Source organism: Callithrix jacchus, chromosome 5 (genome assembly GCF_049354715.1).
Source record: "Callithrix jacchus isolate 240 chromosome 5, calJac240_pri, whole genome shotgun sequence".
NCBI lineage: Eukaryota > Metazoa > Chordata > Mammalia > Primates > Cebidae > Callithrix > Callithrix jacchus.
Window position 1 is genome coordinate 54,485,420 of NC_133506.1, and position 14,908 is coordinate 54,500,327.

Here is a 14,908-nt window from a genome sequence, read left to right on the forward strand (position 1 = left end):
CCCAAAGTGCTGGGATTACAGGCATGAGCCACTGCACCCAGCCAAGAGGGATTTTATAATGTCCCGTTTTATAAACCTTGATGGAACTTCTGAAAAAAATGTATCCAATGCCTATAGTTTTAAGGCTTAGGGAAGATAATGAGGGTGGAGGGGATAAAACCCAAAAAACAACTTGCATAATTCTATGTAAATAAATTAGAAAGCCTGAATGAAATAGATAATCACTGAAAAAAGTACTGTTTGCCAAAATTGACCCCAGTGGAGACATCATAAATCTAAGCCAACCAGTTACCACAGAAAACAAACAAAAAGCACAGTGAGAGGCCTCCATGACAAAAAGGCTCCAGATTCTCACTGGGATGGGAAGCTAATAACGAGAAGGAAACATGAGGGTTCTGGGATGCTAGCAAGTTTCTGTTCTTGACCTAAATGCTGGTTAAACAAATATATTCCATTTGAAGGCCAGGCGCGGTGGCGCATGCCTGTAATCCCAGCACTTTTGGAGGCCAAGGCAGGCAGATCATGAGGTCAGGAGATCAAGACCATCCCTGGCTAACATGGTGAAACCCCATCCCTACTAAAAATACAAAATTAGGTGGGCATGGTGGCACGCGCCTGTAATCCCAACTACTCGGGAGGCTGAGGCAGAGAATGGCTTGAACCCAGGAGGCCAAGATTGTGCCGCTGCACTCCAGCCCCAGAGTGAGACTCCATCACAAACAAACAACAACAACAACAACAAAATATACATATATATACACACACACATATAAATACTCTAGTGTTAACTTTTTATGTGTGACAGGAGTATCATGATTTTCAAGAGTTCTTATCTTTCAGATATACCCACTTATCTTTCAGATATATTCAGAAATACATATATATTTCATTAGAGAAAATTCACTGGATTGTACACTTAGAATTTGGAACTTTTTAGTACATACATTATATATATATATATATTTTTTTGAGACGGAGTTTTGCTCTTGTTACCCAGGCTGGAGTGCAATGGCGCAATCTCGGCTCTCTGCAACCTCCGCCTCCTGAGTTCAGGCAATTCTCCTGCCTCAGCCTCCTGAGTAGCTGGGATTACAGGTACGCGCCACCGTGCCCAGCTAATTTTTTGTATTTTAGTAGAGACGGGGTTTCACCATGTTGACCAGGATGGTCTCGATCTCTTGACCTCGTGATCCACCCGCCTCAGCCTCCCAAAGTGCTGGAATTACAGGCTTGAGCCATCACGCCCACCCCTCATTTTTTTATTAATGAGGAAAAGGAAAAAGGTACCAGGACCAAGTAGTTTTACAGGGGAATTCTATTAAACCTTTGAAAGTCAAATAATCTGAATGCTTCTTAAATTATTCCAGAGCATAACATAAGGAAAACCTCAAAATTATTTTTATCAAGTATACCTTTGATTCCAAAGGATGCCAAGGATTGCACCCAAAAATAAAATTACAGATTAATTTCACTTATGAATATCAATGTAAATATTTTAAAATATAAGCAAACATAATTCCATATTGCATTAAAAAATAATACATCATGCCCAAGTAAGATTTATCCTAGGAATTCAAGGTTGGTTCAATATGAACAAATACATAGTATTTGCCAAAATTTAATACTAATTTATATTTTAGAAATTCAATAAAATAGTAATGAATGGATGCTTTTTTAATATAATAACTCTCTCTATATCTATCCCATATATCTATATATACTATACATAGTATACTATGTATACATATATATATAGTATATATACATATATCTATATATACTATACATAGTATACTATGTATACATATATATATAGTATATATACAATATCTATATATACTATACAGTATAGTATGTATCATGTATATAAATAAAATCTCCAAAAGTCAATATTTTAATGAATGAGGAACTTCTAAAAGTTTTTCCACTAAGGCCAGGAATAAGAAACAAGTAAGATAAGGCTCCCTCACATCATCACACTCTTTATCATTGTATTAGATGAATAAGCCAATTTAATTAGAAAAAAAAAGCAATGAGAGACCTAGAATTGGAAGGGGAGAAGCAAAACTATCTTTTGCCAGGTGCAGTGGCTCATACCTGTAATCCCAACACTTTGGGAAGCAGAGGCAGGAAGATTGCTTGAGTCCAGGAGTTCAAGACCAGCCTGGGCAACAAAGCAAGACCTCATCTCTAATAAAAATTTTAAAAATTAGCCAGATGTGGTAGCACATGCTCCAGCCTCAGTGACAGAGAGACCCTGTTGCAAAAAAAATAAAAATGGAGGTGATATTAAATATTATAACTCTCCCCACTAAAAATCTATGGAGAAATAATTACTAAAAAGTGAGAGTATTTAGTAAAGTGCAAAGTACAGGTTTATAATATTAACATGTAAAAATCAATACCAGCCTGGGCATGGTGGTGCATGCCTATAGTCCTAGGACTTGAGCCTAGAAGTTTGAGGCTGAAGTGAGCTTTGATTATGCCACTGTACTTCAGCCTATGCAACAAGAACAAGACCCCATCTCTAAAATAATAATAATAATAATATTTAAAAAATCAATAGCAGACTGGGCACAGAGGATCATACCTGTAATTCCAGCACCCTGGGAGGCTAAGGTGGAAGGAATGCCTGAGCCATGGAGTTTGAGACCAGCTTGGGCAACATGGAAAGACCACGTCTCTTTAAAAAAATTTTTTTTAATCAATAGCATGTGAAAGGCAAAACAAGAAAGCTTTAAGAAAAAAATACAAGAGACTACATAGGGTCCCCATGTTACATTTGGTTGACTCACCTCCTAAATCCTGTGTAATCTGTCAGTTACCTCTTCTCTTTTTCTTTCCCCTTATACTATTTGGTTGCTGAAGAAACTGAGTTGTTCATCCTCTAGAGCTTTCCATATTCCAGATTTTGCTGACTGCATCCCCATAGTATAAACCTTCTGATTTGAACAAATCGACGATTTTTTAAAAAGTATGAAATCGTCAGAGAAATTTAAACAATGACTGGATATTTGACAATACTAAGAAAACTAGTGTTAACTTTTATTTGTGTGATTAGAGTATCATGATTTTCAAGAGTTCTTATCGTTCGGATATATCCACCGAAACAAAATATTATGATGTACCAAAATCATGCAGTGGTGTGAAGGTGGAAGTCGGAGCCCTCCTGGTAACTGTTTTACCACAGGCTCTCCTGTGGTAAATGGGGATGAGGGGAGCCTTGATGTGTTTGTCAGTTCCCATGGTATAAATCCCCCCACTATGATTGGTTTCAAACTCCCAGCAGTATGCCATTGGACATGGAGTTGGGAAAAGAGGTGCACAGTCACCTCTGAGCAGACAGTGCCAGTTGGCTCCAGCACATCACTGATAGGAGTGTGAAAGTGAAACAAGATTGGCCACGAGGTGATGCTTGTTGAAACAGGGTGATCAGTCCATGGGGATCCATTATACTATTCTAATTTTCTATGTGTTGGATATTTTAAGTGAAAGTTTAAAACAAGGGGCCAGACGCAGTGGCTGACACTTGTAATCCCAGTACTTTAGGAGGCAAAGGTGGTAGGATTCCTTGAAGCAAAGAGTTGAAGGCTACAGTGAGCTACCATTGTACCACTGAACTCCAGCCCGGGAAACAGAGCAAGACTCTTCTCTAAAATAAAATTTAAAAAATAAACAAAAACATTGAGAAAAGGAGAAAGAAAAATCTTACATTTCCAGATTAAAGTTTTTAAAACTTCCAATGTTGATGATGATAGCAGGCCAGGCATAGTGGCTCATGCCTATAATCCTAGCACTTTGGGAGGCTGAGGTGGGTGGATCCCTTGTGTCTAGGAGTTTGAGACCAGCCCGTGTAACATGGCAAAAACCCATCTTTTTACAAAATAAAAAATTAGCAGGGCATGATGGCATGCCTCTTTAATCCCAGCTACTTAGGAAGCTGAGGCAGGAGGATCACTTGAATTCAGGAAGTGGAGGTTGCAGTGAGCCAAGATGGAGCCACTGTGCTCTAGCCTGAACAACAGAGTGAGACCCTGTCTCAAAAAAAAAAAAAAAATAATAATAATAATAATAATAGTAAGAGCCTACTACTACATGTTGAGAGCCTACTACCTACCTTTCCCTAATTTAAGCATTTTACAGGGAATAACTCAAGATGTTTTTATTCTTGCTTTACAGATGAGGAAACCAAAGAGTAGAAAGCTGAACAACTTCCTTGGTTCAAGATCATATAGCTAATAATTGGTAGAGTCCATATTCAAACCTAGGTAACCAGGAGCCTACAACTTTAAATTCCAACCCAAGACACTTTTTAAAAATTTTTTGGTTTTAAGAAGCAAAAAGTTTAATAGACAAGAAAGAAGGAAGAAGAAAACAGCTCTACCCTACAGAGACAGAAGGAGGGGGGATTAGAACAAAGAGAAAACCCCCAACCCAAGACACTTGATTCAAAAAACACCCAAGATTATAAGACTGGAAAGCAACGCAATGGTGTTGCTGAATGACAGATAATATACTGTTTAGGAAATCCTTTTTCCCAACCACAAATTTGTTGAATGCCTCCTTAGGGCCAGTGCTGAACAAGATGATGGTGCCCAGAACAGACTGGCTCAGTTCAAATGGGGCACTCCCTATCCTGTGAGGCAAATCACATTTCCAAAGTGGGGTTTCATCTACATGGGGCTTGGTGAGGCAGAGGACAGGGGGACTATTGATATAAATTTCCGGGTTAACCTTTCATCATCATGATGCTCTGGTAATTTCTTTGCATAAATCTACTAAGGATAATTTTTTTTTATATTTTAAGAACAAATGTTTTCATCCTTTGTCATAGCACAGACTTTTATGCATTCAACAAGTATTTATTAGATACTCAACAATACACCAAGCCCAGTGCTAGGTGGTCAGGTGACAGCAGCCAATGGAGTAGACAACCATTATCATCCTAGAGGGAGAATTGAGATGATACAATGGTAACCAAATAAGTAATTAAGATAATTCAGATGGTCACAAAGTTTATCTACAGCAAGCTCATGTGGTGTGGTGGTTGTGGGGGTATCATTACAAAAGGTGTGGCTAGAGAACAACTCTCTGAGGGGGTGATCTTTGAACCGGGAATTAAAGGGTGGGAAGAGGGCAAAGGTTGGAGAAAGGAGCTTGAGGTGGCAGGTGCCTCCAAGGGGAAGGCCCTGGGGCACACCACATATTTCCAGTACCCATTTTGAGACACCACTGTATTTTTGTAATTAATGACTTTCATGTCTTGCTGCTCTAAGGATCTTTCGTTTCCAAAATTGGTGTTGCATGCTTTCACGGGAGGTGGTGGGATTTGGGGCGGCACACAGAGGAGAGTGAAGGAGGGTAGGGCTCAGCTGTCAAAATCTGGGATAAGAGGTGGTGCCATATTTGCGGGGCCCAGTACAGAGCCAACAGTCCTTGAAGAGATGTGAAATGAACCAACTGGGGAAATAGGGTGTTTCCATTACTTTTCTCTAGGAATCGTCAAGGTGGCTTTTGCAATAATGGGAAGGTAAGTCTAGGCACCCCATGTACCTGCAGTCCTCCTTGCATGCACACTTCACTACTTCAGAGATGAAGTACAAGTTTGAGAAAAATTGCGATCAGCCACTAGAAATAAGGGTCCGTGAACCAGAGATAAGAATTGGTTCAGCCAGGTGTGGTGGCTCACACCTTTAATCCCAGCACTTTGGGAGACCAAGGCAAGCCGATCACGAAGTCAGGAGATCGAGACCATCCTGACCAACATAATGAAACCCTGTCTCTACTAAAAAAAATTAGCTGAGCGTCATGGCATGTGCCCATAGTCCCAGCTACTCAGGAGGCTGAAGCAGGAGAATCACTTGAACCTGGGAGTCAGAAGTTGCTGTGAGTGGAGGTTGCAGTGAGCTGAGATCATGCCACTGCACTCCAGCCTAGTGACAGAGCAAGACTCCATCTCAAAATAATAATAGTAATATAAAAAGAATTGGTTCTTATCTTTTTCCAAAAGGAGAGAAATAAAGAAAAAAAATATTGTGACCCTGTTCCCCAAGGTCAGGTTGCCTCAAAGGAAACAGAGCAACTCCATCAAATTGAGTTTGAGGAAAGAGAAGCATTGAGAAATGAAAAATTGTACTCAGGGTTGGGATTACCAAAAAGCTCCTGGAGCAAAGGCTAAGAATGCTTTTGTGTTTTCTCATCAATTATCCCCTGATTGGTACTTGCTTTCGTATTTTATAGCTCATTAGCAAACAGGATTCGTGGGAATTGTAGGAACTGGCCAGTGAGGCATTCTGAACTGCATTCTTCGGGGTTTTATAATTCAAAACTGAAGGATCACTAAAAAATCACATTGCATTTGGTAAATTTGTAATTATTCAATCTTTCTCCCTCTCAGTTTCAGTTTTCCTTCTCAATTATAGCCTTCGGTAGCAGTGTTCAGAATGACAAGTTTTTTCTGCTAACTCTTGAAATTGAAACGTCGAAAGCTGCTAAGTATGGGGGAACTCTTTAATGTAGCTTCATTCGGCTAATTTGGTGCTAAAATGTTATCCTTCATTCAAAACCAAAAACATTTTTGTACCAAATTGTGCTTAGATTGGCCTTAAAAAGCTATCAATCAAAGAAACAGAGGCTCCTAATGAGGAATGGTAAAAGGTGAAGGAGAAACCAGACTGCTGGTATGCAAAATTTTAAGGAAATATTGATGTTTACTCATCTTCCCAAAGAAGAGAATTATTATCTCTGGAATAGCTAGAACAATTCTTATTTGTTTCTAGGAACAAGAATTGAATGCAGAAATCGTGAAATTTCACAAAAGAGAAGACGACTTTTCTTAATAAGTAACTGAAAAGGTAAAAATTGATTACTTGCATGTACTGTTGCTGTGAATTGAACCTGCTTTACCTGGTTCCATTCAAAGCAACAGTACATGACAACAAAGTGTTAAACCTTTACCCATAAAATTATAGCTTGTTGTACAATCAACTGAGAAATTACCCCAGATGGAATTCCGTAATTGCTTTAATCCACAACTATAAGCATTTCTATTACCTTCTTATAGAAATTAAAATATTCTCACAGCAGTTTTAGCAATACATTGAAGTTGTAATAGTAGCTTATCATTTGCCTTAAGGTTTTTACTTTTACTAAGAAGTAATAGTAGTGGAGAAGCCACTGAAATTCTTGGTGTGTGCCTGTGAAAATGTGAGTTCACTCAAGACATGTTCAAATCTCAGTGACACTTGATTCCATAAAAGCAGTACGTAGGTTGAAAATAAAAGCTGAGTCTTTTCCTTCTTTCTCTAAAAAAAAAAAAAAAAAAGAAAAAAAAATATTTTTCACCTGCATACCTCAAATAAACATTTAAATTTTCAGTTTTTTTCATTTGGAAGGCCAAGGTGGGCAGATCACTTGAGGTCAGGAGTTTGACACCAGCCTGGCCAACATTGCAAAACTCTACTGAAAATACAAAAACTAGCCAGGCATGGTGACATGTGACTGTAGTTTCATAGTCCCAGCTACTTGGGAGGCTGAGGCAGGAGAATCACTTGAACCTGGGAGGTGGAGGTTGCAGTGAGCCCAGATTGCACCACTGACCTCCAGCCTGGGCCACACCACAAGACTCTGTCTCAAAAATAAATAAATAAATGAAATAAAGATGAAAACGGGGTGGCAGGGGGGAAGGTTTGTTTTTCACCTGCATACCTCAAAAAAACATTTACATTGTCACTTTTTTTTCATTTGGGAGGCCAAGGCAGGAGGATTACTTGAGGTCAGGAGTTGGACACCAGCCTGGCCAACATGGTGAAACCCCGTCTTCACCAAAAATACAAAAATTAGCTGGACGTGATGGTGCATGCCTATAGTGCTATAGTCTCAGCTACTTGGAAGGCTAAGGCAATAGAATCACTTGAACGTGGGAAGCAGAGATTGCAGTGAGCCGAGATTGTACCACTGCACTCCAGTCAGAGTGACAGAGTGAGACTCCGTCTCAAAAGAAAAGTCACTTTTTTTTTCAATTATTAAAAAGGCATAGAATTAACTCATCTACACGTCTGACCACAGTGAAGGCTTGGTTATGGATAATTCAGTGCATCTTCTGAAAACCAAATCTTCACTGTGAGAGTTTTAGTTCATTGGAGTTTTGAGGGTTAGTCTTCATCATTGTTCTTGAAATAAGCAATGCCAATGAATTTTCTTCTGCATGTCACTGCAGCATTGGATTTGTTAGCGCTATTTCAACCATGGTAACATTTAGAACACTGCCATAGTGGGCTTTGCTTCTTGCTCATTTGATTTCTCCTAAAATGATGTTGATGCTTTGGGTCTCCTTCTCCCATGCTTGACACACTTTTTACAAAGTAAGAGATAAATCTTAGCAAACAAAATTCAGACTATAGCAAAACGTTTACCATAGAATGCAAAAGATGAGTATCACGAAATTTGCCAATACACTGTCCATGTAAACCGGTCAAAAGAGAAGACACCTTTGGCAGCTTGATAGAGTTGAAAGGCATCTGTGAGCATTGAGTCCTTTCTGTTTTGTTTTGTTTTTAAACAAAAGCCCTTGGCAAAATGGCAATAAAAGAATACTTCTTTGATATCCTTTCATGTGTGTGCCTGTGCATGTATGGATCAAACAGCCATCACTATTCTTAATATTCTTGAAGTCAGGGACAACAGAACAGTATTCATTCTCACCACTACTAATTTTGTTCTGGAAGTGATGGTGAGTACAATTAGACCAAAAAAATACTGAAATCGGAAATAAGAGAAGGGAGAAGCTAATATTGTGATTACGTGTGTATATGACTGTACAGCTTAGAAAATCCCCACAGAAAATTCACTACACATACGATAATAAAAGCTCAACACTCACTGAGTGCCAAGGCTCCATTCTAAGTCTCTTACTACTCATATACTGTCTAACTATAATAAGAAAAGTTAGCATTAATGGAGTACTCACCATCACAAGCATGCTACTTAAGTGCCTGCTATTCTTACACCATACAACCACAACCGTCAGATTTTATATGCATTGAATGTTTATTATGTGCCAGGGCCTGTTGACATGCTTTAACACTCATAACAATTAACAGGCTTTTAAATCCCAGTTCGGTTACATTATACAATTAACATATTATATCACTACACATGTATTTCTATCATATTCTTTGTATTGCAATTATACTTATGTATTACATATTAAATCACATGTAATTTATATATTATATAGTTTATTATGTTTTAGATTATTAATATTTTTTATTACTATATATTTATATTTATATATCCATGTATAATTATACATGTATAAAGTGATATGATGTATATTAAGTTATATATAACTTACATCATGATGACATATTTTATTATATGGATTAAGGCTATAAAACTTCAATTTAAATTTATAATTTTATATCATTTTATAATTATATATGCATAACTTGATATACATTAAATTATATGATTTATATTATACTGTGCTACATTATATATTTTATAAACACTATATGTTTATACTACCATTTATATTTACACAGTATACTTCATATAATTGCACCTGTATAAAGAGAATTACATATTACATGTTAAACTATATATAATTTGTATTATATTAGACTATATTACATTATATTTTTAAATCTCACTGTTTATAAACACAGAAACTGAGGCACTGAGGGGCGTCCCTTGTCGGAGGTCAGGGAGCAGCTCAGGGGCAGAACTGGGGTTCCAGGCCCACTTTGGTTCGAGAAGCCCAGCTTTTAATCCTCAGAAACTGTCCAAGATCTTCCCTGGGGGAGGGGAGCTTCACCTGCCTGCTCATTCTCCACTTCGACGGGAAGTAGCAACAGCTCTCTCAAGGGCCACAGTTGAATGAATGTGTGTGAGTGTGGGTATGTATAACAGTGTGTGTGGGGGCGTGCAAGAGTATGTATGTGAGTGTGTGTGTGAGAGAGTGTGTGTGTAAGTCAGTTATTTTTAAAATCCCAAATGAGGCACGGTGGCTCACACCCTTAATCCCAGCACTTTGGGAGGCCAAGGTGGGAGGATTGCTTGAGCCCAGGAGTTCAAGACCAGCCTGGCCAACATGGTAAAATCCTGTCTCTTCAAAAAAATGCAAAAATTAGCCATGCACATGCAGCCCAGGACTGCTTTGAATGTGGCCCAACACAAATTCATAAACTGTCTTAAAACAGTATGAGATTTTTTTTTTTAGCTCATCAGCTATTGTTAGTGTATTTTATGTGTGGCCCAAGACAATTCTTCTTCCAGTGTGGTCCAGGGTAGCCAAAAGATTGATACCTCTGCTCTAAGTTAACTCTAAATTTAATGCAACCCCTGATTTTTTTAATGCGGCAAAATCATCTTATAGTTCATCTGGAAGAATAAATTATCTAAGAGAACAGCAGATGGAATTCCAGCAGTGAAGGTTGTTGGCCATGGACTTGCCCTCCCAGATATCACACATAATATGTTCTAGTGTGGTTCCAGTACAGGAACAGACAGAGTCTGGGAACAAAACAGCAGACCATGAACAGGCCAAAGTTTATGGAAATTTAATATATTATTAAAGGGCCATTTGGATGTATTGGTTAGGATTTATTTGTTGTACGTAACAGAAACACAATATAAAATACCTTAAGCAAAAGACATAATTAGTTGACAGGTTCCTAATATTCTGGAAAGAGCAAGGGTGTTTATCTGCATTTGGCCTTGTTCTCCCAGACCAAATCTTTTGTTCAGTCAGTGACAAAGCCTGTCCCAAGCTTCAGAGCTTCCAACCTCACCGTCATAAACTGAGAAGCAGGCAACAGGCTGAGCAGTGTATTCGCTAGCATGCTTCCATTTCTATAAAATGTTGTAAGTGTGCATGTGGTGTTGTGGGGAGAATGTATCTTTGTGTGACTATGTTTAAAATGCCTAACCAGCATTACTGGATGCCCCCAGGGAGCAGAGACACAGCAGTAATCTTTTCCCCCTTATTGGACTCCAGAGATGAGAATTGTTATCTTCCTCACTTCGTGGCCAGACTTTCATGGTGTGCGCAAGGTGCTTGTTTCATTTATTTACTTATTTTTCTTAGCTACACATCTCTTTCCCTGTAGGCAGCAACTCCAATATGTCTGATGTGTTCCTTCTCTTTGTATGTGTTATTGAAAAACATGTACGTTGTTTGGGACACATTGTTCTTATCATTTACTTATTTATTTTGTTTATTTTTGAGATGAGGTCTCATCCTGTCACCCAGGCTGGAGTGCAGTGGTGCAATCTCAGCTCACTGCAGCCTTGACCTCCCGTGCTCAAGCAATCCTTCTGGCTCAGCCTCATGAGTAGCTAAAACCACAGGTGCACACCACCATGCAGAGCAAAGTTTTGTGTTTTTTGTAGAGACAAGGTTTTGCCATTCACCAAGACTGGTCTTGAACTCCTTGACTCCAGCCATCTACCTGCCCTAGCCTCCCAAAGTGCTGGGATTATAAGCATGAGCCACCACCCCCAGCCAAGGGACACATTATTTTTACTTGGCATAAATGATATACTCACAGATCTCATTCTGTGTTTTCCCCAGCCAGCCCTGTTCTCAGATCTAGGCACATCGCTGTGCATGTGCCACCATTGCTTCCAGCATCTACATGTGTCACTGTCAGTCAGGATAGAGCAGGTTATGCTGCTGTAACATATACTCCCACGATGGGAATGGTTTAGCCACAGACGCTCATTCCTCCTTCAGGCTGTATGACCACCATAGACTGACGGGAGGGCTCTGCTCTTCTTACCACCAGGGACCTAGGTGCCCTCTCTATCACTGCCAGCTGCTATGCCAGACACTAAAAGGCACAGCAAAGCATTCCCTGACTCCTTCAGTAGTGATGCACATAACTTCTGCACACATTTCCATGCCCAGGTAAGTTACCTGGCTCCACCTCAACCCCCAGGGCAGGGAAGTTCAGTTCTAGCATGTGACAGTCGGAGAGGAAAGCTGGCACAGCTATGAGCAGTCCTCATGACTACTGTGGCCTCCCAGGCTGCTTCCACTCTCTGCCACCCCAAACAAGGCTGTGTGGACCCATGCCTGCACGAGGCCCCTACAGACCCAGATGACACAGCTTTGGGACACATACCCAGGAGTGGGCTTTCCGGGTAGAAGAGGAGGGCACTTATTTTCACCAAGGAGTGCCAGAGTGTTCTCCAGAGCATAAGACAGGTGACTGAGAATAAACCGACACCAAACGGTACAGGCTTCTAACATACAGAGGTTTCTGAGAGACAGTAACAGAGAAACCAAGCAAGACAGAAAGGTCTGAGAACGGAATGATGATTAGGACACGGGCAATGGCAGCCAGTATTTTGAGAGAAATGGGGAGGTCACCTCTGTCTAGTGCTACTGGGGGCCAGAAAAGATGAAATCCCTGCAAAATTATCCCGTAGGAGTAGGGGACAGATCAAACAAGATTTGCAAATGTCGATCATTGTTGAAGTTGGGCAACAGAGGTTCATTCTATTAGTCTCTCTTCTTTTGAATATGTTTTAACTTTTTTTTTTTTTTAGACAGAGTTCCATTTTTGTTGCCCAGGCTGGAGTGCAGTGGCGCAATCTCGGCTCACTGCAACCTCCGCCTCCTGGGTTCAAGCAATTCTCCTGTCTCAGCCTCCCGAGTAGCTGTGACTACAGGCGCGTGCCACTACACCCAGTCAATTTTTTTGTATTTTTAGCAGAGTTGGCCAGGCTGGTCTTGAATTCCTGATCTCAGGTAATCCACCTGCCTCAGCCTCCCAAAGTGCTGGGATTGCAAGCGTGAGCCACTGAGCCCAGCCTGAACATTTCTTAATTAAAACATACATCAAACACAAATCTATGTAATTTATCAACATACACATCATTTATGGCTTGTTTTTTTTGTTTGTTTTGAGATAGAGTCTTGCTCTCTCGCCCAGACTGGAGTGTGGTAGCGCAGTCGTGTCTAACTGTAACCGCCACCTCCCAGGTTCAAGCAGTTCTCCTGCCTCAGCCTCCCAAGTAGCTGGGATTACAGTCACACACCACCATGCCCATATTTTTAGTAGTGACAGGGTTGGCCAGGCTGGTCTCAAACTCCTGGCCTCAGGTGATCTGCCCACCTCCCTTTGCCTCCCAAAGTGCTGAGATTACAGGCATGAGAGCCACTGTGCCTGGCCTACATCATTTATGAATTTAACTAGACAGGTAGGTAAATAATAAAAGCTAGACTGGGAAGAAATGAGATTTGTGGGAGCTGAGGAAATGAAGATTAGGACAGTCAAAATGGAAGACCGTATTTCTCAAGAATGCCCCCAGCAATGTGTTCCATTCCACATGTGCTTCCAGAACCTTCCCTCTCCCCGTCAGGAGGTGGCATCTACCCCCATACCCTTGAATCTGTGCACACCTGTCACTTCTCGGACCAACAGAGAACAGTGATTTGCTGCTGTGACTCATGAGGCTGGGTCATAATAAGCATAAGCTTTCCTGCATCATATTAATTCACACTCTCCCTCTCTCTCACTCTCTGTTGCAATAAAATACCTGGAACACAAAATGGATCATCTTAGCGATTTCTAAGTGTACAATGCAGTAGAGTTAAGCACATTCCCACTGTTGTCCATCCATCTCCAGAACTCTCTTCACTTTGCAAAACTGAAACTCTGTCCCTATTCAACAACTCTCTGCTCTCCCTCCACTCAGACCCTGGCGATCACTCTTCTGTTTTCTGTCTCTGTGAATCTGACCATCTCTGCTTCCCTTTTTAAGTACATTTTTGCTTGTAACGCAGGTGTCATGCTGTGAAGAAGCCCAGAGTCATCCAGGACAACCTAGAGGGGTGCACATGGGGAGAAACTGAGGACCCAGCTGACAGTGACCTTCAGCCACCATTCCTGTGGGCAAACTCACCTTCAGGTGATCCCAGACCAGCTTTCGAAGCAAACAGCTGAAGCTCAAGTGCAGCCAACATGAGCTCTCCCCACTGTGGTTTGCCTGAATTTCTGACCCATGGAAACTATTACAATAATAATAAATGTCACTGAGTGTGGGGTCATCTGATTTGCAGCAATAGGAACTGGAACAGGAGGTAACTCTTACATGGAGTTTGTCTGCAGAGAAGGAGAAACATGAAGTGGTGACCAGAGGAAGTCAAGAAAAGTTGTTTTTGTTTCATTTTGCTTTTTAAGATTGAAGCAATCTGAATATGTTTAAATATTGAGGGTAAAGGAGGGAAAGACTGAATATGCAGACGAAAGAAGAATTATCCAAAGAAGGCTCCAGAGGGGGCGGAGTGCAGAGGATCCTCAGCACAGGTGGGGCCCTGGGAGAAACAGCCCGATGCTAGCAGGGTAAACCTTCAGAGCTAGGAGGGTGGCAGGGTGCTTGCACATGGGCTGTTTTCTCTCTGCAATAGAAGGTGGGAAGGGCGAGGGGAAGAAATGGTGAAGTCAGAGGTTTGAGAAGAGAATATAAAGTTTGACACATCTTTGCAGAGAGGGGAAGAATGTGCTGATTTGAGGAAAGAAGGATTTGAGGGCAGATGTTGATGATGAGGAATTGCTGGGAAATTGGGTTATCCTGTTGTGGGCTTTTGTCTGCAGAACTTAGCTACGCAGGTACATGCATGATACATACTCAATTCATCCCAGACTGGGGTTCTGCCAACACATGTGATCAGAGGATAAGGAGCAACAGGTTTAGGTTGTTAGCAAGAGGGTGGTTGACAGGATGGACCATGAAAGTGAAGCTGGGGAAAAAGGGCGCATGCGTTCACATGGTGGGGGATCTAATGTATAAGCTTTGATTCAGCATTTCTACTTCGAGGACTTTATCTGAAAAACAGCATTGTGCCACTGGCCCTACTTGCAATGACTTTCATCACATAATCACATAGAATAAAGAT

General features: G+C 40.7%; 1 protein-coding gene across 3 annotated transcripts in view; it reads right to left on the bottom strand.

The window, feature by feature from the left end:
- The window catches only part of LOC144582509 (uncharacterized), a 47,861-nt gene that overhangs the window by 838 nt on the left and 32,115 nt on the right, over window positions 1–14,908 (bottom strand). The window contains exon 3 of one of the 3 annotated variants that reach the window (XR_013535264.1): window positions 13,915–14,114. The exons of 1 other annotated variant lie outside the window; for it this stretch is intronic. Coding sequence is in view for 1 of the 2 variants with exons in the window: in XM_078372033.1 (XP_078228159.1) it covers window positions 14,057–14,114 (58 nt within the window). In the remaining variant the exon portion in view is untranslated. Of the gene's footprint in view, window positions 1–12,793; window positions 14,115–14,908 lie in introns of those variants that run through there. One more of the 3 variants, XM_078372033.1, reaches the window with a different exon arrangement.